Source organism: Plecotus auritus, assembly GCF_963455305.1.
Source record: "Plecotus auritus genome assembly, chromosome: 3".
NCBI lineage: Eukaryota > Metazoa > Chordata > Mammalia > Chiroptera > Vespertilionidae > Plecotus > Plecotus auritus.
In genome coordinates this window covers 43,594,906-43,622,095 of record NC_137772.1, presented here as the reverse complement: position 1 = coordinate 43,622,095, position 27,190 = coordinate 43,594,906, and the positions used below count along the sequence as shown (strand labels likewise).

Sequence of the window (27,190 nt, the reverse complement as noted above, 5' to 3'; positions counted from 1 at the left end):
AACGACCGGTTTTACATGTACTATTTAAAGGTTTTTAGTACATTCATGTAGTTGTGTGACAGTCTAGTTTCACCACAGTCTAGTTGCTGAACATTTCCATCACCCTTCAAAAGATCTCCATCCCTCTGGCCCTTTGCTGTCAGTCCCAGCTCCAGTCCCTAACCCCAGGCAACTATTTTCTGTCTCTACAGATTTTACTTTTCTGGATATCCTATCTAATAAAAGAATAATATGCAAATTGACCATCACACCAACACACAAGATGGCTGCCCCCATGTGGTTGAAGATGGCTTCCCCCATGTGGACACAAGATGGCAGCAGGCGAGGGCAGTTGGGAGGGACCAGGCCTGCAAGGGAGGGCAGTTGGGGGCGATCAAGCCTGCAGGGGAGGGCAGTTAGGGGTGACCAGGCCGGCAGAGGAGGGAAGTTGGGGGCGACCAGGCCTGCAGGGAAGGGCAGTTGGGGGGGGATCAGGCCTGCAGGGGAGGGCAGTTAGGGGTGACCAGGCCTTCAGGGGGGGGCAGTTAGGGGTGACCAGGCCTGCAGGGGAGGGCAGTTAGGGGCAATCAGGCTGGCAGGAAAGCAGTTAGGCATCATTCAGGCTGGCAGGGGAGTGGTTAGGGGGTGATTAGGCTGGGACAGGGGTGGGCAAACTTTTTGACTCAAGGGCCACAATGGGTTCTTAAACTGGACCAGAGGGCCGGAACAAAAGCATGGATGGAGTGTTTGTGTGAACTAATATAAATTCAAAGTAAAGGAGCGGAGGGGAGAGCAAGAGAACCGGATAGAACAGCCGGATCCGGCCCGCGGGCCATAGTTTGCCCACGGCTGGGCTGGGAGGTAGAAGCGGTTAGGGGCAATCAGGAAGGCAGGCAGGTGAGCAGTTGGGAGCCAGCAGTCCTGGATTGTGAGAGGGATGTCTCAGATTGGAGAGGATGCAGGCTGTGCTGAGGGACAACCACCCGCCCCATGCACGAATTTCATGCACCGGGCCTCTAGTTTTATATAAATAGGGTCAAATGCTATGTAGTCTTTTGCATCTGGCTTCTTTCACTTAGCAAAATGTTTTTGATGTTCATCTGTGTTATAGCATGTATCAGCACTTCATTTCTTTGTTGATGAATAATAAATAGTTCTTTGTATGGATATACCATATTTTGTTTATCCATTCACCCGTGGATGAACTTTTGGGTTATTTCCACTTGCTGGCAGTTTTTAGCTATGATCATCTGCATCCACCCAACTCTTTGTGTGGACTTAAGTTTTCATCCTTTTTGGGGAAATACATAGGAGGGGAGTCTCTGAGTCACTAGAAAAACCCAATGTCTGGGTTATATGCTAAATTTGTGATTAAATTTTAAAGAAACTACCAATATGTTCACCGAAATGTCTGCACCATTTTATGTTGCTACCAGCCACCAGCAGCGTATGAGAATTCCAGTTTTTTTTCACATTCCCCATAATAGTTGTTACTATTCATTATAGTCGGTGTGAAATCCTATCTCATTGTGGATGTAATTCATATTTCTTAATGACTAACGATGTTGAACATCTTTTCATGTGCTTATTAACCATTTGTATATCTTTGGAAATTTAAACTCTCTTTTTATTATCAATTTTAAAACATGTGCTAACAGTTAACTGTCTCTTACCAACTCTACTCCGTCCACTGGCAGTTTTTGTTCTGCTATTGCTATATTGACAGGTGTATAATTTTCTGCAGCTATTACAATTATTTTAGTCTTCCTCTTACTGTATAAACATAAAGTTTACTAGTAATCATTTTTCAATGTTTCACCACTAACTTTCACCTCTTGTTTTGCTGAATTTTATCCTTTGGTTGGACTTGGATAAAATTTTCCCAAGTTCTTGGCTATTTAAAATATTTGGCTACTATATTTGAATAAAAATTGGGCCAGGTTTAAAGTTTTGATTTCTTTTTTATTTCTTTGAGGACATGTTGGACATTCAAGCATTGAATGTTGCTGTGAATAATTCTGAATATTTGTCCCCTCATATTTTTTTGAACTTTTTACTTAAATGCCTAAATGATTTCTTCTTCTTCTTCTTCTTCTTTTTTCAAATCCATGCTTATTGATTTTAGAGTGAGGGGAATGGTGAGGGCGAGGGAGAGGGAGAGAGAGAAACATTGATGTGAGAAACATCACTTGGTAGCCTTCCACATCCACCCTGACTTGGGATTGAACTTACAACCTTGGTATGTACCCTGACTAGGAATTGGACCCGCAATCTTTTGGCTTATGGGACGACACTCCAACCAACTGAGCTGCACCAGCCAGGGCTGATTCCTTCTTAATTTTTGAAGATCAGTGGTGACACAGGAAATGTCTTGGTGTTCATCATTTTGTGTTAGTTATTTCTGGGTTATGGTATGTTCCTTTATTATGGAGAATCATCTTTTATTTCTGAAATTATTAAACTATTATACCTTAAAATATTTTTCTTGTTCCATTTAAATTTTTCTCTTTATATGGACACCAATTGAGAGTCTGTTGGATTTCCTCTGTTTGTCTCTCCACATATATCATTTTTCTGTTTTAATATTTTTTAATCTTTCCCCTCAAAACCCTCATGTTTTCACCAGTGCATATTTTTTTTTGTTTGGCTAACTTCCATTTTGGTGATTGTCTTAGTCTGATTGGATTGCTGTAATAAAGTACCATAAACTAGAGAAATTGTAAACAACAGACATTTTTCTCTCAGTTTTGGAGGCTGGGAAATCTGAGGTCAAGGGCCAGTGGCTTCGTTGTCTCATGAAGTCCCTTTTTCTGGTTCATAGATGGCTTTTTACTGTGTCCTCACATAGTGGAATAGACAAGAGAGCCCTCTGGAGCTTTTTTTTTTTTTTTAAGTAAGGACACTAATCCCATTTGCTGGCTCCTATTTCTCCTGTCTACTAGATCTAGGTGGCCTTTCCTTCTCCTCATCAATCCCTCCACATTTCAGCAGTTACCTCTCTGTGGAAGGGCAATAGTACATGTATTTTTCCTGGATGGTCAGATTTCAAAGAACTTGGGTCCAGACTCGCACTTTTTTCCTAATGTAAAATGTGTTTTGTTAGAGTCACCCAGGGGTCAGTTCTGGCTGCTATAACAGACTGCCTTAGACAGAAATGTATTTCTCACAGTTCTGGAGGCTGGGAAGCCTGAGATGAAGGTGCTGGAGGTTTGGTGTCCGGTAAGAATCGGCCCTGTGTCCACACATGGTACAAGGGACAAGAGAGGTCTTGGGAGGCTCTCCTCTAAGGGCACTAATCCCATTCACGAGGGCTCCGCCTCCATGAACTAATCACCGCCCAAAGGCCCCACCTCCTACACCATCACATTGGGGGTTAGGTTTCAACATACAAATTTGGGGGTTGGGCACAAGTGTTCAGTTTATAGCAATGATATTTTTACAAATTTTTCTGCTCCCTCCCAGCCCCCTTCGGGCCTGCCCTCATTCTTTATTTCCTTTTCATGTTTTCCCATAACTTCCCTGAACTCTTGTAAAATTTTCTTATATATTTCTTTACAGAATTGATTATTTCATTGCTTTGTTAGTTTATGACAATACCTAACAAAATTTTACCTGGGCAAAATTTTGATCTGTTATATGCAACATTTCTTTGGTGGGTATTTTTCATGTCATTTTTCATTTTGCTCTTTCTTCTAACACATCTTTGTAAAGGTCACCTTTTGTTATCAGGCGAGTTCTTTATGAAGTAGCTATTTGTAAGAGCTTCCCGGGAGCCAGAGCTATGTCCCATGCTAGTAGAAATTCTTGTGACCTCAGGGGTGTGTGTGTGTGTGTGTGTGCGCGCGTGCGCATGTACATGTAATCTTTTCAACCTTTGTTTTCCTCTTGCGTGCTGAGACTGTAGTATTCCCAGTGCTGTCTTTGTCTTTTTCACCTTGCCTCAGCAATAGACTGCTTCCTGCAACTATGGCTGGGCTGTGTAGTTTCTCATTCAGGCCCACCTTTAGTGCTTCTGGAGATTTCCCACCACACTGCACCCAGGGAATCTCTTTAGTGCTAATCTGCACGTCTGTTTCCCTTGTTTCTAGAAAACCAGTGCTGGGTTTGTTGCTAAGGATATTCTACTTATTTGGGGAGTGTCGCAGGCATGGCGAGCCTCGTAAAGCATTTTCCTTCTCCTCTGTCTGACTTTTACTGTAGTTTGGCAGGTCAGAGTTGTGGTGCAGAGTAGCAGATGTCTTCTAGTTTCCTCGGGGATGGAGTTGCATTGATGTGTGTGCTCCTTCTTGCCTTTGGGTGACTTCCAAGAGGAAGTCTTTAAGCCAGGATACTAGGACAAGACAACTCTAGTTTTCTATCTTTTCTCCAACAGTTAAAAATTTTAGTACTTGGTGTTGTAGTTACCTTTTCCTTTGAACAGCTTTTCACATATCTCTAAAGAATAAAGTCGTTTCACAAACAGCCTTTTATTTTTAGGTGTGGAATGATGATATTAGAAAATGTATCACAAAGAAAGAAATACTAATTTCCTTTACTCTGACTGTTCTTTAAGGAAATCAGAAGTCAGAGGAAGTTACGGAGGTAAAATCAGAATAACCAGAATAGAGCACGGCTTGATATTTATAAACAGGAGGCTTGTGTTTGTCAGGCGTGTTTACCGGGAAGGCTGTGCTGTATGACTGGACTCCCCAGTTTTGATATCAAGCATGCATTGTGGTTACCCATTTGTGACTTGCCAGCGTTCCTCAGATATTCTCTTGACATTCTTAGGCTGCTCAACTCAGAACTCTTGGCTGGGTTTATAGTTGAATTAAACAGTATTTCCATGTACAGCAACAGTCTGCATGCAAGTATGAAAATGAAAAGACAGTGCGACATACTTTGTTTAAACATTAACATCCAGAAGTAGAAATAATATAAGCATGAGGTCATTCAAAGACTAAAGGAAAAGGAAATTAAGGTACCAAGTATCTATGAATCACTAACTCAATTTGATTTTTAAAGGCCAACGTGCTAATAGTGACAATATACAGGGGTGGGCAAAAGTAGGTTAATAATAATAATAGTAAATAATACAATAATAAATGAATGAATAAATAGATAAATAAGAATAAACTATGTGATTTGTGTGTTTATAACTGTAAACCAACTTTTGCCCACCCTGTATATTTATCTGGAGATCTTGGGCCAGAGGGAGAGCCAGGATTTAGTTTAGGGATGAGGGGCTTCACTCTTTGCTTGAGTAGGACAGAAGAAAAGCATTTGTAGGGAGGGGCCCTGGCACCTTAGAGATGGGAGAAGAGGCCCTTCCATCAGCTCTCTGGATGGGAGTTAGAGCCACAGTCAGACCCACATCTCTCTGACCCAGAGCTGTAGGAGGCAAAGTGGCCACGCCCAGCATCAGGGCCTGCTCATTCTGATGGTGTGCAGGTCAAAGAAGGCAGGATGCTTGGAGAGGTCGGGAGAGATCAACACCAAAGTAAGGAGAAGTGCAAAGAATGGCTGGGAAAGAGGGAGGCAACTGGACTGATGTCATAGTTTTCTCTGGAGGTGCATTTATTTTTAACCATGAGACAACCAACAGAAAACATATAGGGAAGTAATTTCTCCTGGTTTTTGGAGATTATTTTAAACACATCTGATCTCATAATTAATTAAATGTATACCATCCAGATTTGATTTATTGAGCAAATATGGATGAACTTTTTTTTCCCACTTTGTTGTAGGACACTATACTAGGCACCCTACATAATAAAGAAGTAATATGCAAATTGACTCCAACACACAAGATGGCTGCCACAAGATGGCTGGCAGGGAAGGGCAGTTGGGAGGGACCAGGCCTGAAAGGGAGGGCAGTTGGGGTGACCAGGCCAGCAGGGGAGGGCAATTAGGGGTGATCAGGCCTGCAGGGGAGGGCAGTTGCGGGGGACCAGGCCAGCAGGGGAGGGCAGTTGGGGGTGACCAGGCCAGCAGGGGAGACCAGTTGGGGGGGACCAGGCCGGCAGGGGAGAGCAGTTGGGGGGCACCAGGCCAGCAGGGGAGGGCAGTTAGGGGTGATCAGGCCTGCAGGGGAGGGCAGTTAGGGGTGACCAGGCCTGCAGGGGAGGGCAGTTAGGGGCAATTGGGCTGGCAGGGGAGGGCAGTTAGGGACAACCAGGCTGGCAAGGGAGGAAGTTAGGTGTGACCAGGCCAGCAGGGGAGGGCAGTTGGGGGTGACCAGGACTGCAGGTGAGGACAGTTAGGGGTGACCAGGCCTGCAGGGGAGGGCAGTTAGGGGCAACCAGGCTGGCAAGGGAGGGCAGTTAGGGGTGACCGGGCCAGCAGGGGAGGGCAGTTGGGGGAGACCAGGCCTGCAGAGGAGGACAGTTAGGGACAATCGGGCCGGCAGGGGAGCAGTTAGGCATCAATCAGGCTGGCAGGGGAGTGGTTAGGGAGTGATCAGGCTCACAGGCAGAAGCATTTAGGGGCAATCAGGCAGGCAGGCGAGTGGTTGGGAGCCAGCAGTCCTGGATTATGAGAGGGATGTCTGACAGGCAGTCGGACATCTCTCAAGGGGTCCCAGATTGGAGAGGGTGCAGGCTGGGCTGAGGGACACCCCCCCCCCCCCCCGCCCCCCGTGCACGAATTTTGTGCACCGGGCCTCTAGTTATAAATAAGCAAGGTCTAGTCACATCTCTCAAGACTTATAGATGAATTAAAGCAAAGCACACATCACACAGCCAAACAGATTAGAATTAGGTTCTTAAAAAAAGCTTATTTGGGGCAGAAATTAGAAAGGTACTTACATAGCAGATCTGTGAAATCACAGATGGGCATTCAAAAAAGCAGGAGCAATTCTCAGAAAGGCTGGTCCTTAACTAGCATTGCCTTGTAGAACTCCAGTCTTAAAGGATTGCATAAGAACAAATGATAACTGCTTCCAGGCTGTGGTGGAAAGTTGGTAGGGAAAGTGTGTGTGGAAGAAGTAAGAAGTAAAGACTGTCTTCTAGGTGGTGATCCGTTTCCTGCCAGATGAAATGACATGTCTTTTTAGTTCAGGGTGGTTGGAGTTAAGGACCTAAGTGGTTTGAGGTGACTCCATTGTTTCTGATCTGCTGACCTTAAGGCCAGCCCTCAGTGTCTTGGTGAGAATGTTAGAGGTTTTGCTGAGAGGGAGGGAGGGAGGTGTTTCCATATGGAATTTGGTGGGGAAACTTGACTCTTCAGGAGGAGTGAGTTGGGCAAGAAGAATCTACAGCTAACACTGCAAACCGAATGGTTTTTCTTGAAGAAACTTGCTGAAGGGAGATTCATTTTCAAACGTGCGAGTAACAGCGCTTTGTTCTGTACCTGCCACCACACATGACGTCTTGATGCCCCTTCCATGGCTTTCTTTGTCACGGGGGGTCACTGGGTCTTTGCTTCTTTCCCGTCTTCTCCACAGACCCTCGTATATGTTTGCTAGAGCTGCTGTCACAAAGTACCATAGACGGGGTGTCCTAACAGGAATTTATTTTCTCACAGTTCTGGAGGCTGGAAGTCTCAGCTCAAGGTGTCGGAGGGATTGGTTTCTCCCGAGGCCTCTTTCCTTGGCTTGCATGCGTCCACCTTCCGGCTGTGTCCTCACATGGTCTTTCCTCTGTGTTCCCATATCCCCAGAGTCTCTTTGTACAAATTTCCTTTTCTTAAAAGGACAACAGTCAGATTGGATTGCAGCCCATCTTAATGGCCTTATTTTAATGTAACTCTTTTTAAGAACCTTTCTCCCAGTACAGTCACATCTGATATACTGGGGGTTAGGGCTTCAACATACATTTAGGGGTGGGGAACACAATTCAGCAAGTAACAGGCCTCTTGACTGGGCATGTTTGTTATTTTTGCTTTTTTGTTTCTGTCCCCACACTTGCCTTCACTTTCACTTGTACAAAACAGACCCTGGATCCACAGTTCACGGCTCCACCTTCCCCACAGCCTACTGTATGTCCTTTTATAACCCTAAACAGCGTCCCTGATCAAACTCATACCTCCCTCGCCTGCTTCTTCCCCTCTGCCCTGATGTAAAACTTTTTGATCATTATTATACTTTTATCTGCCCTCAGCAGCTAACCGATTACAGCATCAGGTTCATTTTTCCACAGAAGTGGGTTTTACACAATCACCTTTTCATTCCCATTGCCGCTGTCCAAGTTATCCCCTGAAGCACAAATTGTTGCAGTAGCTTTGAAACTGGACACCCTCGGCCCCTGCCATCCGTCTCTCTGTTTGCACTTCTTAGTATATATTATTTTCAGATTCATTTTTCAGAAGTTTTGTTGTGTCGTTATTCTTACCCCAGTGGCTTCCTTCCACCCGCAGTGTAAAGACCATATTTCTCAACTAGGCATTTGAGGTTCTTTATAGTCTGATTCCAACCTATTTTCCAAATGTGTCTTAAACTCTTTAGCATTAATTCTCACTCTTCTTCCCATATGTCATTGTAAATCTGTCCCATGGCCTTGTTGGTGCTGTTGGCATTCCTGGCATGCCTTCTCCTTGTGTTCTAGTATTTCTGTTTCTTTTCAAGTATTACCCAACGTCTGAGACTAAATTGAATTGAATCCCTACCTTCTCTTTGATGGAAGCCCTCCCATCCCTTTAAAAATCAACACCAATTCATCTCACATTGAAATCTCATTTCTTTGTGCTCGGTCACACTTAAGACATTGGCCATGGTATAAATGTGCTGGCTGATTGGTCTAGACATCAGGCAGCCATTATTGAGCTCCACTCTGTGCCAGGCATTGTGCTTGGGAGGGTGCTGAGGTCCCAAGAATATTCAAGGTTTGGTTTCTTCTTTAGGGTTATGATGTCGTGGGGGAAGTAAACAGGCAAATGCTGATGGAATTGACTGCCGAGCAGAAGAAGCTTGGCAGGTCATGAGCAAGAGCAGCAGCACCACCTGAGCTCTGCCCAGGTGTCAGGGATGAGACATTTGAACTGAATGTTAAAGTGATGATAGAAGCTTCCAGGTGGAGAACGAGTGCAAAGCATTCAGCCAGAGAGAGCTACACTTGTGATGACCTGGAGCGAGACGGGCATGGGAGAATGGGGAGTGGGGTTGTGGCACGAGAGAAGAGTGGACAGTTTGGGAGGGAAAGATGATTGTGTTTTGTTTTTAGGAAAATAACTCTTGATACTATAGTATGTGCTTGGAAAAGGGGGTACAAGGTGGGAGGTAGGAAAGAAATGAATTAGGAGGTAATTGTCATAGAAACAAGCAGAAATCAAGAGAAAGACCCTACGCTATTTCACCTGTGTTTGTATGAGTGTATGTTTAGTTTCCTCAACCAGATTATAAATTCGGGAGCCACAATGTATGTTTTATCTGTTTATCTTTATAATACTCATATTATTTAGTATGTTAGTGTGTCTGTAAAAGGTACTTAATGGATGCTAATGATATGGCTTAGGTTCTCTTCATTATCTTCCCGCCAGACTCAGAATGTATAAGAAGTAGTGCCTAGCGTTATGTTGAACACGATTGAATCTATGACATGAATAATGAAGAGTTTACTGTAAAAAGAGGAAAGGATGAAATATGTAAACATATGCAGAATAGTAAGCCATGTACCTCTCTTTGCATGCCTTGAGTGGATAAGGTGACATTGTTAGGCAATGGACTGAAGCCTCACCCTGTGTGGTTCCTATGCAGATAGTGGAGACCCTGGTGTCGTTTGGGGCAGAAGACGACAGGTGCTTCCAGGTGGCTTAAATGAGTGAGTCTCCGCTCTGATTGATGTATTTCTCTTTCTCACTGCTTCCTGCAGATATTATATGATCGTTCATCATGGGAGAAATCGAGCAGAAGCCAACTCCAGGATCGCGACTGGGGGCCCCAGAGAATTCAGGGATCAGTACCTTGGAACATGGACAGAAGCCGCCTCCAACACCTTCAGGAAAACTCATGTCCATCAAAATCCAAATGCTGGATGACACCCAGGAGGCATTTGAAGTTCCAGTAAGTTGGGGTGTATCTGAACTCGAGCGTGTGAGCAGCCTTCAGCATGGGGAGGTTCATCTCATGTTTCAGTGGCATGAGGTGTCAGGAAGAGAGTGGGTGTATTCTGCATCTTCCTTCCCCCCCTCCCCCCAACACGCTCCTCTGACCCATTCTGGTTCTGAGATTTATGCGTGAATTGCCTATATAATGATATCAGTGGGCATATCACTTGAATTTTACTGACTTTCCAGATACAAATATATATGTATGTATATGCATACGTATTATATTTGTTTGAATTGGAGAGAATTGTGGTCTTGTGGCTGGATCTCAGTTTACTTTGCTTATCACAGGCACTTTCTCTGTGCGTGTGTGCGTGCGTGTGCCACTGCTCTAAGGTGCTGGTGAGAAAAATCCCAAGAGGACCGTCAAAGCCCTGCACGAGTGTTGTCATTCAGAGAGAAGTTGATGCCCATGTTTGTGGGTGGGGGGTGGGTGGGATGCAGAGAAACCCTGACCCAGGCCCTCAGTGTGGCAGCTCTGGAATGGAAGAGCCCACAGTCTCAGGGGCAGAGCTAAGGTGCTGGGCAGTGGAGAAGAACTGCCAGCCTTGGTCTCTTCCACTGTTTTCCTCAGAGTCCCTGCCTCATTGCCCTCTGCCCTCCCTCATCCTCCTCCGGCCTCCTCCATAAATAGAACTCCTGCTGGCGGTGAGGGACCCACCAGTCATGTACTGATGGAGGCTTTCTTGTTCCCAGGCTGGGAGAGCTAGGTGTGTGTAGCCAGATCTCCAGGACTCGGACTGCACTTTCCTCGAGAATCATTATCCCTTATGTGGGTCGGAGTTCATAGAATTCTTAGCACACTTTGGATTTCGTTTCCCACGTTCTGTCTCGGGTACTAAGCACCATCTCTAACATTGTTGGGGAAGAAAATAGCTCTCAAATTCAAATTCCAAACAGCCAACTTATAAACACACTGTGGGAACATAACCTGTTTTTAATGTGGAGCCGATCCATCTATTATTCCTGTTGGTTAGAGCGACTGAAATTTAAGTTGGCATCCACGTCTGTAACCCATCATTTAATCATTTACGTGATATGATTGACTAAATTATATTTATTTCAAAGAATATTGTCCAGAGAGTGTGAATTATCATTGTCTCAGGGAAAGATAAGCCTCAGAATAGCCATGTGTAAAACCACCAATTTATTTATTGCACATCGCAAACAACCTTTGTGTCTTTCTAATTTTCTTGTTTTGAAATTCATATCTAGCAAGATTTTGGGAACATCTTCGTATTTTGGTGAACAAATCTGTTGCTAATCTGCTGAAATTGTAAAACTGAATTGAAGAGCGCACCTGCTAGCCTGTTAGAATTAGGCCTTTTAGAACACATGGCCTGCCCCCTGCCTCACCCCCCCCCCTCCCCCTTGCAACTTTTTCTCTGCATTGCCAGACTGGTTTGGTGAGGTATTTAGTTTCAGTATTTCCTATTTGGTTCTGTTAAGACTTCTGGGCCCAAGTCTGTAGCAACACATTCTATTAAATGGTGTTCCTGTATGTGGTTTGGACTCGGGAGCGATCAAATGCTGCTGCTGTGTGCACGAACTACAGGAAGCATTGTACTGTATTCAACTGCAGTTCTTCAGTTCCCTAAACCAAAGAATGTCAAGACTCTGTTCTTAGCTACCTACTGTTTAGGAATTCTGTAGGAGCTTGCTGAGAAATAGGAATAGAAATATGTTTTAACCTTTTAAAATTACATTACTTGACAATTTCTGATGTCTGTGCTTTGTATTTGTAACTCCTCTGCCTGGAGGGAAACTTTTTCACCCTACAACCCCCCACCCATAAACTCCTATGCACCCTTAAAGGCCCTGTCAGTTTTACCCAGATGCCAACTCCTTGAGGCAGGGGCTGGGGCTTTTTCTTCACTCCTTCAGACCTGTTTGCTCATACACCTATTAGGGTGGAGCCTGACTGCCTGGGTTCAAATCCCAGCTTCTCCTACTAACCCTGTTGATCACCTTGAACAGTCACTTAACCTCTTTGTATCTCGATTTTTCACCTGTAAAATAAGGCTAATAATAAACCCTACCTTATTTTCTGAGAATAAAAGGAGTTGATACAACTGAAGAGTTTGGAACGACTCTTGGCACATACTATGAGCCTAATACAAGAATGATTAGTGGTATCGACGTCTGTTTACCACCTCATTGCTGGCTTCGTGGCAGGGACCTTATCTCATCCCTGGTACCCAGCATAGCATCTGTTTTGTAGTAGGTGCTCACTAAATGTTTGCTGACTGACTGTTGGAATGAGTTTATTTTACAAGTAGAATTAATTGTTAATTTTTCACATGCCTCACCCATTCATATCTTATTTTTATTTTTCTAGTTTGGTTAGAATGTTCCTTCTCAACCAGTGGGCAACAGATGTTTTCTACAAGTGCTTGTAGAAAGGCGGATATCAGCATTTTTATTGACTAAGCTGATTCTCAATTGCTACCTTATGCTCTTTAAGAACTGAAACAGCCAGCTGGAAGGCAGCAGGCTGGCCACGGTGACTCAGTCCCTGTGCTCAGGATGGAGGAGAGTGACAGGATTGCAAGAGACTCCACAAGCTTCCCATAACTGCTTTAAAATTTTGCTCCAAAACTTGATGCTGTGAATTCATCAAGGCTCAGTGGCCCTGGAAGTGTTCCCCTCGCCCACACGTGATCCTCCTTTCATTGGGTGCCCCAAGAGAATGAATTCTCCTTCCTCACTCACATTTGCCACACAGATGAGCAGGGCACACGGCCAGAAGTCATTACAGTTTCCCTTTGGGAACATTCTTCTCCGAACCATTTTTTCCTTGGGGATTGAATTTCCTGGGCCTTTCCTTGTGACGTTTATTGTAGACCATGGATACGGGCAAAGTAGTCATTGTAAATGCAAATTCCCTAAATATTTCCTGGCACAGATAACCAATACTCTCCAAGATTGCCTCCCTTGCTATTTATAGCCTTTAAAAATTATTTAAGAGTTTAACCTTTTCAGAGGCCTCGGCAGTGAGCGTCAGACTTTCCACTCTGTAGCTAGTTTTACCATTGCCTTAGCTCTTGAACTTGGGCAGTCTTTTTAGGTATTTCCTCTGCAGAGTTGAAAGGTCGAAAACAATACTTATATAGAGAGTCAGTTCTTTCTTGGCATTATATCATCTTTATGTGGGAAAAGCTGTGCAAATAAGCCGCACCCTGTGGTTTATGATATATGCAGCTTCCTCTTCCAACCAGAGGTTATAAAACCAACGAACTCTGAGGGTCTGAAAGTGTTAATGACGCCCCTCCTCTCCCCCACCAGTATCATCACCCCTTAAGGTCCCTGAGAAGGTTTTATGTGTCCTGTCCTCATGACCCTGCTGGTAAACAAACACGCTTCCTCCTGACGTTTTTAGGATAAGCAGATGGTTTCTTCTCCGAGTGTTTATTCAGTTTGTGTGTTTTCATTAGCAAGGTCAGTCTAGGAAGAGCCAAGAAGAGCAGAGGAAATAAAACCAAGCCATCTAGCTTCTCTGGAGCAGCCGGGGTGAGAATGGCCGGGAAAGATGCTCATGGGTGACAAGGAAACTCCTAGTCTTTGTTGAAGAGTGAGCAGGAGTTAGAGGTGTAGGCAGGTGGAAAGTGGTGACTCCTTTAGGAAGTTGTACCACAGTGTTAATTGTGGCAGGAAGAACTCAATGGTCAACCATACCATCCCAGGAAACAATCACTGTGCCTTTTTTGTAGTTGTGTCTTGTCATCGCTTTACTGGATGCTTTTACAGCTTCCAGCTGCCTGAGGGTAAATTATGGACTTCTGAGTTGGGGAGGTCGGGAGAGAGTAGGGAGCCATCATTGAGGGTCTGCTGTCGATGGCTCGGACTCTTGAGCTGCTTCCATTGTTATCACCACCACTTTCCTGGGTGTTTTCCCTCCTGCATGAGCATCTCATGCCAGGAAATTATTTTCTTTGTTTACGTGCGTATTTTCGGCTTCCCGCAGGTAGTGTGAGTCTTTGGGGAGCAAGGCCTCTTTTGTTCTTGTTTATCATTGGATCCTACACCTGCACAGGGCCTGGAACCAGCACATACTCCATACCTGTGACCGACCCGACCCACACCTGTGTTCAGTCATTTAACTCACACATTATGAGAAGTGGTTGGTGCTGCCTTCTCCTTGAGATGAGGGGACCCCTGGGAAAAGCTTTGAGTCACTTCCTCACATTTGCAAAGTTAAGGTAGGGCTGGGATTGGAGCTCGGCCCGCATGACCGCAACACCGTCTGCCTTCCCTGCACTGGGAGCCACCTCATAAGATCCATGGGCTTCCACTGCCTCACCCCTTTGGGTCTTTGCATACATTCCTCCAACAGCTCCCAAAGGGGAGGTCACCACATCCTTCCCTTCCTGCTGCTCTGGTCTGTCCCCGACCTAAGCACCACTCATCCTGTACTTCTAACAAATTGATCAAAATGCCACAAACTGTCCAGGCCTCCCCGCAACCCTGGCTCTTGTTGGGGGCCGACCTTTCTCTTTGTACAGTACTTATTGTCTGTACATCTGATTAGACTTTTGAGTTACCATCCCTAATCTTGCTTCTCTCCCTAATTAGTTCCTTTATATATTTCCCTGCTGAGACTTTGTTTGCTGATCTGCAAAAAAGAGGTGTTTGGTCCAGATGACATTCAAGGCTTCTTTTCTCCTTTTTATTTTTTTTGAAAGTTGGGACCCTGTGTTGACATCTTCTTTTTTAAATATATTTTTTACTGATTTCAGAGAGGAAGGGAGAGGAAGAGAGAGATAGAAACATCAATGATGAGAGAGAATCATTGATTGATGCCTCCTACATGCCCCACACTGGGGATTGAGCCTGCAACCCGGGCATGTACCCTGACTGGGAATCGAATCGTGACCTCCTGGTTCATAGGTTGACACTCAACCACTGAACCACACTGGCCAGGCCTGTGCTGACATCTTTGCTGATGGATTATTTAACTTTTCCATGGCTGGATTTGTTAATTCCTCTGGCAGATGGTAAACTGAGAAAAGGTATTTTTATTTTTATTTTTTAAAATATATTTTATTGATTTTTTACAGAGAGGAAGGGAGAGGGCGAGAGAGTTAGAAACATTGATGAGAGAGAGACATCAATCAGCTGCCTCCTGCACACCTCCTACTAGGGATGTGCCCGCAACCAAGGTACATGCCCTTGACCGGAATCGAAACTGGGACCCTTGAGCCTGTAGGCCAGCGCTCTATCCACTAAGCCACACCGCTTAGGGCGAGAAAAGGTATTTTTAATTAATAACCCCTTGCTTCCACCTTCCAAAGCCTGATTAGACACAGTAGTTACGTGTACCTGGTAAGTGCTAAAAAGAATAGTGGTGAGGATGAGTCAGTATGCTATGGTTTATACACGGAGTGGCCAGATTATTATGATCTCTAAACTCATAATAATCTGGCCACTCAGTGTATATCCTATATAATAAAAGGCTAATATGCAAATTGTCCCCTCGACCAGAAGTTCGACCAGCAGGCAGGCTGGCCAACCGCCCATGTCCCCTCCCCTGGCCAGGCTGGCCGGACCCCACCCATTCACGAATTCATGCACCGGGCCTCTAATATATATATATATATATATATATATATATATACACACACACACACACACACACACACACACACACACACACACACTGAGTGGCCAGATTATTATGCATTCAGAGATCATAATAATCTGGCCACTCAGTGAATATGATATGCTTCTTATGGGGCATCAGCAAATGTGAAGACTTAATTTGTATGTGTGGAGGAGAGAGGGCCACTTAACGTAAACCTCACTGAATTAACTTGGACCAAACTATATGCCACTTGACATTGGGAGAGATCAAACTGAAAGAAACTACGTATTTTCTAGAAATCCCATTAGTAGTAGTAAACAGGTTTGTGTAAACAGGCATCTGAAATTTTAAGAGAAGTAATTAGTTTGCATGTCATAATAGAGACTGCAAAGGTTTTTACTAGGGGCAAAATTGCCTCCACTCTCTCTGAGACCTAATTAGAAGTCTCATACTGTCAGCCCTTCAATGATGAAACATTTATTTCATTTTCTTGCCTTTGGAAATGAAGCAGTCACTTAATTTATTTAATTGTTAGTGAAACCTGGGCTTGACATCAATTGAGAGCCTGTTCTTCAAGGGCTTGGTGATCCCGGGGAAGGCCTCACGTGATTGTGGAATTCTAAAGCCGTCTGCTGCAGCGTGAGCTCAGGGGAAGGACAAGCAGGAGTGTGTCTTTTCTGAAAGGCTCTGTGTTTGTTTGTTTGTTTGTGTTTGTGGCCCTCCAGTTTACATCAGGCAAAGCCAAGGCTCTGCTTGAGCAACTGTGTCTTTAGGAAGTCACCTTCCTTTTCTTTTTTTCTTTTTCTTTTTTTTTTTTTTAATATATTTTATTGATTTTTTTACAGAGAGGAAGGGAGAGGGATAGAGAGTCAGAAACATCGATGAGAGAGAAACATCGATCAGCTGCCTCCTGCACACCTCCCACTGGAGATGTGCCCGCAACCAAGGTACATGCCCCCGACCGGAATCGAACCCAGGACCCTTCAGTCTGCAGGCTGACGCTCTATCCACTGAGCCAAACCGGTTTCGGCTCACCTTCCTTTTCTTTGTCTTATTTATTTTGAATGACTTATGTGTCCCTTTTTAATTTTTATTTCAGCCATCCTGGGGGGAAGGTGCCCTCGTTGATAAGATGCTGAAAGTCTTCTCCCCTTGTTCCCAAAGAGGCGAGATGTACATTTTAACTATAGGTCTTGCTTCTCACTCCCTTGAGATTACCAATCCCTGACCGTGGGCTTGTTCCCTCCAGTTGACCTGATTATAGTGATATTAGAAGGTAGATATGAGTTCCAGGGCTACTTTTTTTCCTTTCTAAAAAAATTAAATGTATTGTGGGGAGCATTGGTGAATCACTAAGTGTCAGGTGTACAATTCTATAATACGTCTTCTGCACATTGCATTGTGTGCTCACCACCCAAAGTCTAGTCTTATCTTGCACGAAATGCACATAAGAGGAGGTGGTGGGTGCGGTGGCGGTGGTGAGACCTAAATAAAATTTAATTGGCCACTTAAAACCAGAAGGGAGATGTGCGTACCCAGAGCTGTATTCACTGCCTCTTAAGCAGCTCCAGTTTAAACCAGAATGAGGAGAAGGAATTTCACAAGTTCACTCAGCTTTTTAAAAATAAGTCAGCGTTTCTTTCCCCTTATCAGTGTTGCTTTTGGCTCCTTTTATGAGCAGAGTTTCTGAAACCATATTTATGTGTCCACTTTGCTTTGCATAGCCCCTTCTGACTTTTATTTCACTTGAATGATAAATGGTGCTGTCTGGGCCTGGCCTCATGAGGATAAATTTAAAGGCTATTTTAATAGATTAAAACTTTTTTCATAAATCATTTCGGCTCAATACTGTTAGCCTTCCTTGCTAGCTCCTTAGAAGCAGAGAGCAGAATTTAAACGTTGGCCCGGAATACTTGTGTATGCCCCTTTCAACTCTGGACGCTTGTGATCAAAGCCGTTTCTGTAGCCCTGAACTGATGGCAGGAATTCTCCAACAGCTGTTTGCTATTTTCTCCCTGCAAAAAGAATCACTCAGTAGAACCTAATAAATAAAAAGAATACACTGTCATTGAGAAGGTCTGTATCTGACGTTACAGGGGCCAACATCTTGAGAAAATGTAGGGAGTTGGAGAAACTGATTTGTTTCTCCTTTTTTCTTTTCTTTCTAAAAAAACATATTTTTATTGATTTCAGAGAGGAATGGAGAGGGAGAGAGAGAGAGAAACATCAATGATGAGAGAGAATCAACAATTGATTGCCTCCTGCATGGCCCCTACTGGGGATCGAGCCTGCAACCTGGGCACGTGCCGTTGACTAGAATCGAAACCAGGACCCTTCAGTCTGCAGGCCAGTGCTCTACCCACTGAGCTAAACCGGCTAGGGCTTTTCTCCTCTCTTTTAAATAGAGATACATTTTCTTAATTATAAGAAATAAGGTTAAAGGGAAAAGTGTAGGATCTTGGATCCTGGCTTCATTGCTTGTTAGCTGTGTGGCTCTGGATGAATAGATAACCATTCCCAATCTATTTCCTTGTCTCTAACTAAGGAGACTTCCTAAATACCTTCTGTACAAACACTTTGCAGAGTTCTGAATACCTATTAAGTTCTCATTAAAGTTAGTCCTTCTTTTCTTTCATTCTAAGCTTTAGGTTCATCATTGTTCTTTATCAGAATGGGGATCCTGCTTTTATTGTAGAGCTGTTGGGTAGATGAAATGGAAAGAAGAAAGCATGTGAAAACACTTTAAAATAAATTGCATACTTGTGTCAGGTGGGGTAATTCTCCTCCCCTCCCCCCAGCTTTCTGTATAGTCTTACATTAGACGTGTGCTTTCTTTGGAGGGTGATTCATTACCTGAAACAGATGTACCCCAAATGGCTTTGGAAAGGCTATAAGAAGGAAGTGACCCTTGGATAGTGGCGATGAAGTCTCAATTTCTGGCAAGCACATTTACTTCCGTTTTTAGAACAACTTACAACATATCTTTATCTTCTCTGAGCATTAGTTAGGTTAGCTTTAAAATTGAGGGGTGGCCCTGGCCGGGTGGTTCAGTTGGTTGGAGCATTGTCTCATACACCAAGGTTTCGGGTTTGATTCCTGGTCTGGGCACATTCAGGAGGCAACCGATCAATGTTTTTCTCTCACATCATTGTTTGTCTCTCTCTCTCTCCCCCCCTATTCCTTCCTCTCTCTCTAAAAATCAGTAAGACATATCCTTGGGTGAGGATAAAATAAAAGCGAGGAGTGTTCTTTTAGCTTATAATTTTTATGTGTATTTTTGCTTTGTGCTGAGTTCTTGGTCACTATTTACCTGGCCCAGAGCATCTCCATTTTCTTGAGCAAAGATTTTCCTCGTAGAACCTTGCTTCCATCTAGCACAGACTGGACATTGGGTTTCAAGACAGCTCTCACAGCATGGACTCTGTGGGCCCAGTTGAGGCAAGGCCTTGCTGGTTAGACAACTCCTGTTTGAATGTCAATCTGAAACATATTGACATACAAATCAGACTGATTTTTAAATTATTAGTTTTTTTATGATTCAGTTATTTGTTGAACATTTGATTTGGATATCATGGTTTTAACTCCTATGAAAAATATGGAGTGATTTAACCAAGTTGGGATCGTCTGTAACTAAAATGATTGTGTAAAAGAGCGATTCTAAGAGTCTTTATTACTTTATAACTGTGAGAGTTTTGTAGGTTTATCTCTCATTTGTACAAACAGGAAGTTAGCCTAGATACCCATAATGGAATTCTGTGGCTCTGGTGTTATTTTTTGGAATGTGATCTTGGAAACATGATATGAGTTCCACAAATGCTTATGGACACACGAGGCAAGGTGCTTGCTGGTGATAAGAAAATGAATAAAAATAATGACTACCCTTTTTAAAGTCCCTTGCTATGTGCCAGACATTGTGCTAAGTCTGTGCATTCGCTATCTCACTGATGGCTGACCAGTGACCCTAGGACAGTGGTCGGCAAACTCATTAGTCAACAGAGCCAAATATCAACAGTACAACGATTGAAATTTCTTTTGAGAGCCAAATTTTTTAAACTTGAACTTCTTCTAACGCCACTTCTTCAAAATAGACTCGCCCAGGCCGTGGTATTTTGTGGAAGAGCCACACTCAAGGGGCCAAAGAGCCACATGTGGCTCGCGAGCCGCAGTTTGCCGACCACGGCCCTAGGAGGTAGGCATGATTGACCAGGATGAGGCTTACAGGGCATAAGGGACTTGGTCTAGGTCCTAGAGCTGGGGGCAAGGAGCCAGGTCCTGGCCCAGCACCTCCCCACTTACACTCTGCTTTCCTGCTGTCAGATGGTCCTGGGCTACGAGGACCCATTAGAGAGGATAACCCAGCATGTCAGTCATGCTGTTCCCTGAGACAGATGCCAGTGACAGGCTCTTCTAAGTGGGTAGGATATAGATCAGGGCTGAGTCTGCAGGAGGCCACCCAGCGAACTGAGGACTTGCCATGTCTTATAAGCATGGAGACTGATAAGGGCCTCAGACAGAATGCCAGGAACTGACAGACACAGGAGAAACGGAGAAGGTAGAATTTCCGGGACTTGGCAGCCGGTGGGAAGGGAGCACCCAGAGTGGAGGACAGAGGCAGTCCTTAGGCTCACCACCTAGGAGCGCTCTGCTGTCCCAGAGGGCTAGGAAGTCAGTTGGCACGGGCCTCTCTGTGACAACTGTTGTACTAGAAATAATGTCTTCCTTCACTTGACGGGAAAGGCGCGCTGCTGATGTTGCTAATAAAAGGCATTGCCTTATTTTAATCACAAAAAAGAATCTGTGGCTCTGTAAGGAACCTCCGAGAGTCTGTGATTATGTAAATTGTACAGACTGCAAGTATCAAATGGAGGTTGATTGCTTGGTTTCCATTTATATAATAAAATTATGTTTACTCTTTGCATTTCAATTTCCTTGTCATCTAGAAGCTACTTGCTACACCTAACTGAAAGCCAGGCCGGGGAAACATTTAAACAGCATCTTCAACATACTCTTTTCAAAATCATTGCCAAGGATAGGGGTGATTGCTCTCATTAGCTTGTTTAATTTTGGTGCAACTTACTTATGAGGTGAACTGTAAGGTGCATTTGGCTACCGTGCAGTCTTCCAGTGGTTATTGTCCGAATGTGTTTCTGTCAGCAAACAGAACTCAAATGCTCAAGTACCTTTAATCTAGACATAAGACTGAATGTCTCACGCATTGGAAAACGAGACCAAAGAGCATTGGTTATTAGGGTATGACAGCAATACCCTATTCATTGTTAAAATCTGTATTCGTTTCCTAGGGCTGCAAAGCACCACAGATTGGGGGACTTAAACAACAGAGATTTATCCTCTTAAAGTTCTGGAGGCTTGAAGTACAAGATCAAAGTGCTGGCAGGGTTGGTCTCTTCTGAGGGAGAATCTGTCCCACGCCTCCCTCCTATCTTCTGGTGGTTTGCTGGCAGTCTCTGGTATTGTTGGCTAGTAGACTCAGTGCCCCAGTCTCTGCCTTCCTCTTGACATGGTGTTCTCCCTATGTGGGTGTCTCCAACTTTCCCTCTTTTATAAGAACACCGATCCAATTGAATTAGGGCTCATCCTAATGACCTCATTTTAACTTAATTAAATCTGTAAAGAGCCTATTTCCAAAATAAGGTCACATTCTGAAGTTCTGGAGGTTAGGACTTCAGTGCATGAACTTGGGGGACACAATTCAGCCACCAACAGAAGCATGTTCAGCACTGTAAGAAAAGAACATGTGTTTCACCGTGAGCCTCAAGAAGGATATCCCTCAACACAACTCTTTAAAATAAAGCAGTTTAGTCTTGGTTCTCGCTGCAAATTTTAAAGATTTCCGTTGTAATATTTTTTGGAAAAAACACACGTTAGGGCTCACTATGTATAAGTCTATCTGATAGATAACTTAAAGAATCCCTTAATTCCAAATTCTGAGTATGTAGAACAACAGAAGTAAGACATAAAAGGCATGGGACACTGGAATGTGATAGATGTCCAGTAGTCAATATTTAGTGACATTTCAATGAAAGCTCATGCCTGGTGTTTGCGATCTTGTTCCAGTGCTGGTGTTGAGTTGGTTTTCTGACTGACCTGCCTCTGTATCTTGTCCCTCCCATTACACCTTTCCTTTAGCCTTGTAGTGACATCAACACTCTTCTCCCAGGCCCTAGGCCTCAGTGACCCCGTACTGTCTGTTCACATCTCAGTGAATTAGCCTTTAGGATCCTCATCCTTCGTCAGCACCTCAGATCCTCCCTTGCCTTGCTGTGATTCTGGCAGCAGCCACAACGCCTTCCTTGTGGGCTGCTACACCCAGGCAGTTAAGAGCTGTTGGAAAAAATTACACTACTGCAGAGGTTGTTGCCACTGTAAATTTACACACTCAGATCTCACCTGGTCCTCAGAGCTGCCTGGCTCCTATAAAAGAGTGCCCCTGGCCACTACTTTCCTGGGTCCCATGGTGGCTGTTACAGACCTCCTGGACCTTGCAAGTCCTCTCACTCCTGTGACCCCCACCAGTGAGATTCACGGCAAGAGACACATGACACCCAGAAGGTTTTACATGGAAATAATTCACTGACAGGACAATTCATAGAAGCGTGGACAGGAAGACTCAGGGAAGCAGTAAGGGATAATGAAGCAGCTGTGGGAAGCTGTTATCACCTTTAGTCCTGAAGGGGCAAGAAGAGGGATTGGTTCCCAAGGTGGTCATGCCATGGCCTTGCAGGAGCCAGGCCAGCAGGAGCCAGGCCACAGCAGGGCCAGGATAGAACTGGAGGAAGCGGGTGATGAGCACCCATTGGTGCCTCTCCTCACTGATCCCAACCAGAGCCCACAGGGGAGCCAAGGTGGGTGGTGTGGAGAGGTGAGCCAGCTGGGGCAGTGAGAGAGCAGCCAGGGCACCTTCTCTCTCAGGAGATGACCAAGACACCTACCTCACAGAAAACTGAGGCCTCCCTCGTGGGCTCCATCAAGGTCCGACCTCTAAAACTTAAGCTTGTCTGCCTTTTCTGCCTTCATTTCTGTCCGCACAGTCTCAGGTGATATGTTCCCCTTTACACCACTGACCTGCCATCCTTCGTCCCATCTCCTGTAGGACATTGCTTCACACGTAGGCACCAGGTACCTTTTCTTCACATGTGAGTTCTGTGATTCATGGTCATGCTTTTATGTAATTCGTAGCCGTTTTATCAGTAGAATCCAGATGATGAAGAAGAAACCACACAACATATACTGAATATATAAGTGAGTTGAAACATATACTTAATATATAAGCGAACTAGTTAGCCATCTTATCATCCCTTAGCCTGATTTAATTATTTTTCTAAGTACCAAGGTGACATGTTTTATTAGAGCTGGAAGGTCTGGTTTCGTAGTACAGTACAGTGCGAGAATGACTTGTCCTGTATTAATTGGGTTTCAGTTGTGTTTAATAGCTCATCATTTCACTGTGTGACTGGAGTTCCCATGGCTGACCACGTGAAGAAGCGCTCAGAGTCTCCTGGTGTGTGGAGCTCTCCCCCATTATTCACATCTGAAGAGGAAAACCTTCATTCCAAGCAGAGTCTTAGTGTTTCCTAACTTTTGGAACCCCTAAGGAAAAAAATGGTCTTCTTTTTCCCCCTACCTTTCCATTCCAAAGACAGTTTCCGAAGGTGGACTTTTCCATTAGTACCCACTGCTGCCTTGCTTCTGTTTTAAAGCTCCTGAAAGGTACATGGGTCTTAGAAAATAAAGCCTTAATTTCCTCCAGAAAACTGGTTCAACAGAAACTGAGACACTGCCAGCAAGCCCTCTGGCGTCCTGCCAACCAGGGCCATTCAGAGAGAGGTTTTATGTGGGTACAAATATCATTGCTTAGTCTCCAACTTATTTTTGCTCTCTGCCCAGCTCCAAAAATGCTTGACTAAGGTTCCTGGGGTGCTGGTTTTGTTTTTGGTCATTGTTTGGTGGAACACAGGGTACTAGACTAAAGCAAGTCCGTTTTCTCTGTGCCCTGTGCCCACATGAACCTCCGGGGCAGCAGTGATGTTTGTAAGTCCTACTGGCACCACTTTCTGCTGTAGCATCAAGGTGACACTTCAGTTGCAGTCTGTTTTCTGCCTATTTCCTCGCTTAATGATGCAATTTGACATTTGTTTAAATATAGGTATTCTTTGCTAGGGCTTCTGTAACAATGTACCACAGTTGGGGCAGCTTAAATAACAGAAATCTATTGTCTCACAGTTCTAAAGGCTGGAAGTCTGAGATCAAGGTGTAGGCAGGTTTGGTTCCCTCTGAGGCTGTGAGGGAGATTCTGCTCCAGGCCTCTCCCCAGCTTCTGGTGCTTTGCTGGCAATCTCTGGTGTTCCTTAGCTTATAGATGCATCTCTGCCTTCATCTTCATATGACATTCCCTCTCTGTGTGTATGTGTCTCCCAGTTTCTCCACAGTTATATTGGTTAAGGGCCCATTCTCATGACCCCATCTTAACTTGATCATCTGCAGACACCCTGCTTCCAAATAAGGTCTCTGAGGACTGGGGCCTAGGACTTCAACATATGAATTGTGGGGGAGACAATTCAACCCAAACATATAGCACCTTACACTGTTTGGCTTCTTTATGAAAGAAACATCATTTGAGAAATGGGCCTTTTGCCACTGTTCCTTGTAGCAGTGCCACTTCTGTATCCCGTTTTCTGCTCTGGTTCCCTTGGAACACAATAGAGAATGGGACATTTTCCCAGTAAGTGGAAGAGACCTTCGGCTCTCCAAACTTGTAAATCACACAGATGCGCAATTAAAATGAGACCTGTAATATGGACAGCCATATTAGATGAGAAACCATGCTGTTTCAATGAAGTGAACTGTAGCAGTAGGTGGGTTTTGAGTAATTTCCTTCCTCCTCCAGAAATTTTCAGTGAGTCAGTAATGGGAGAGTCACTGTGTAGGACCTCCTACTGCCATCCTGTTGCGTTTCTAATGTCCTTCACTCTGATTCTGGGAAATAGCTGTTCCTTTGATGTGTTAGTCCAGGTTGAAAAAAAAAATAAGCCTTCACTGTTACCCCAGAATTCTCTCAGTCTTTGGACAGTTGAACCTGTTCCAATGATTATCTAATGACTCATGAATCATTAGAGAAATGCAAATTAAAATTGCAATAAGTTATCACCTCCCACCCATTAGGTCGGCTTCTATCAAAAACGGAATATAACAAGTGTTGGTGAGGATGTAGAGAAATTGAAACCCTTGTGCCCAGTTGGTGGTAATGTAAAATGACAGCCTCCATGGAAAATATTATGGTGGTGCCTCCAAAAATTCAACATAGAATTACTATATGATCCAGCGGTTTCACTCTGGGCATGTATTCAGAATCATTGAAATCAGGATCTTGAAGATATATTTGTATATCTGTGTTCATTATAGCATTATTTAGAATAGCCAGGAGGTGGAAGCAACCCAAATGTGTATTGAAAATGAATGAATAACATGTTGTATATACATACTTCGGAATATTATTCAGTCTTGAAAGGAAAGAAATTCTGACACATGCTACAACATGGATGAACTTTGAGGACATTATGTTATGTGAAATAAGCCAGTCACAAAAAGACAAATGCTATGTGAATCCAATTATATGAGGTTCCAAGAGTTGTCAAATTCAGAGACAGAAAGTAGAATGGTGATTGCCAGTGGATGAGGGAAGGGGAAGTGGAGAGTTGTTGGCTGTGTCCATGAGTTCTTTCTCTTTTTTGCTCAATCCCTTCACTCCTCCCCACCCCCCCATCAGAGCTGTCTGCCAGCTCTCTATTTGTGAATCTGTCTCTAGTTTACTTATTAGTTCAGTTTGTTCATTCACTTCCACATATGAGTGAAATCATATGGTACTTGTCTTTCTCTGTTTTATTTCACTTAGCAGAATGTTCTCCAGGTCCATGCATGCTGTCTCAAAGGGTAAAATTTTTTTTCTTTTTACGGCTGAATAGTGTTCCATTTTTTGACTGTACCACAGCTTTTTTTATCCATTATCTACTGATGGGCACTTGTAGTTTCAGTTTTGCAAGATGAAAATGTTCTGGAGATCTATGTGAATATACTAAACACTATTGAACTGTACATTTAACATAGTTAAGACAGAATTTTATGTTATACTAGAGGCCCAGTGCACGAATTTGTGCACCAGTGGGGGTCCCTCGGCCTGGCCTGTGGGATTGGGCAGAAACAAGCTCTCTGACATCCCCCGAGGGGTCCCAGATTGCGAGAGGGCGCAGGCCAGGCCGAGGGACCCCACCAGTGCACGATTGGGGCCAGGGAGGGATGCAGGAGGTTGGCCAGTCAGGGAGGGACCGTGGGAGGGCTCCAGGGCGTGCCTGTCTGGCCCAGCATAAACCTAACCTACCGGTCGGAATGTCTGCCCCCTGGTGGTCATTGCACGTCATAGTGAGCAGTTGAGCAGCCTTAGAATATCATTAGCATATTACGCTTTGATTGGTCGACCAGATACTTAGCATATTAGGTTTTTATTATACAGGATTTTTTTTTAACCACAATTTTTAAAAAAATTGGAAACTAGTTAAAATAGCCCCAGCTGATTTCAGCTCTTGAGGAAAATAGTCTAGACCAGCGGCAAACCGCTCTGTTGACTAATGAGTTTGCCGACCACTGGTCTAGACCTTCATTTTCACTGCACTGTACTTCAGTTCAATACTGACAGTGTACCAGTCAGGTGTTGGGGGTTGTGGAAATAGATCCAACTTTTGACAAAAGACATGAGCTAAAATACTACCTCGCGAGTATTGTGACTTTAGCTTTATAGATGACTGATGAAGATGCATTGAAGATATCCAAGGTAACAGTTAAGTCTCACCAGCATGCAGGGCCTCATGGGTTGTTTACCTCCAATTTCTGAATCATTAGTAGCATTTATGACTCTTGTCTCCCAGAGAGATGTTAAATCCTTTAAGGCTGGAGCTGGGTTCTTTGTGACCTCCCCAGCTGCTAGTGTGTGTCTTGCACATACCAGGAGTAAGAAGTTAATAGACCTTCTTTGTTCATTGATCTACTCATGAGACCTTTTGCAAATCACTTAATTCTAAGGATCAGTTCACCTCCAGTTGCATTATTTGATGAATTTTAGACTATCTAATGATTGAGGAGACTTTGCAAAGATAATTTCTAGATGATACTGAAGTTAACAAAGGTATTATGCATTTTTAATTTTCTGGCAATTTCTATGTGAACTGACGAGTTGATATAGATTCTTTTTTTTTTTAAATATATTTTATTGATTTTTTTACAGAGAGGAAGGGAGAGGGATAGAGAGTTAGAAACATCAATGAGAGAGAAACATTGATCAGCTGCCTCCTGCACACCCCCTACTGGGGATGTGCCCGCAACCAAGGTACATGCCCTTGACTGGAATCGAACCCGGGACCCTTCAGTCCACAGGCCGACGCTCTATCCACTGAGCCAAACCCGTCAGGGCAATATAGATTCTTAATAACCTCAGAAACAGAGCCTTTTAATATTGCATAAAACATACCTTCCAGTAAGCAAGCCAAGTAGTATCTTCCTGCTGCACTTGGCACACAGATCTGTAATTAAATATTGTTTTTG

At 44.0% G+C, this 27,190-nt stretch overlaps 1 protein-coding gene across 5 annotated transcripts in view; it reads left to right on the top strand.

Annotated features, from left to right (window-relative positions):
• FARP1 (FERM, ARH/RhoGEF and pleckstrin domain protein 1) overlaps positions 1-27,190 on the top strand; it is a 309,946-nt gene that overhangs the window by 44,609 nt on the left and 238,147 nt on the right. For all 5 annotated transcript variants that reach the window (XM_080658853.1, XM_080658851.1, XM_080658855.1 and 2 more), the window contains exon 2: positions 9,765-9,955. In XM_080658853.1, coding sequence (XP_080514979.1) covers positions 9,785-9,955 — 171 coding nt within the window. In that variant the 5' untranslated portion in view covers positions 9,765-9,784. The remainder of the gene's footprint in view (positions 1-9,764; positions 9,956-27,190) is intronic.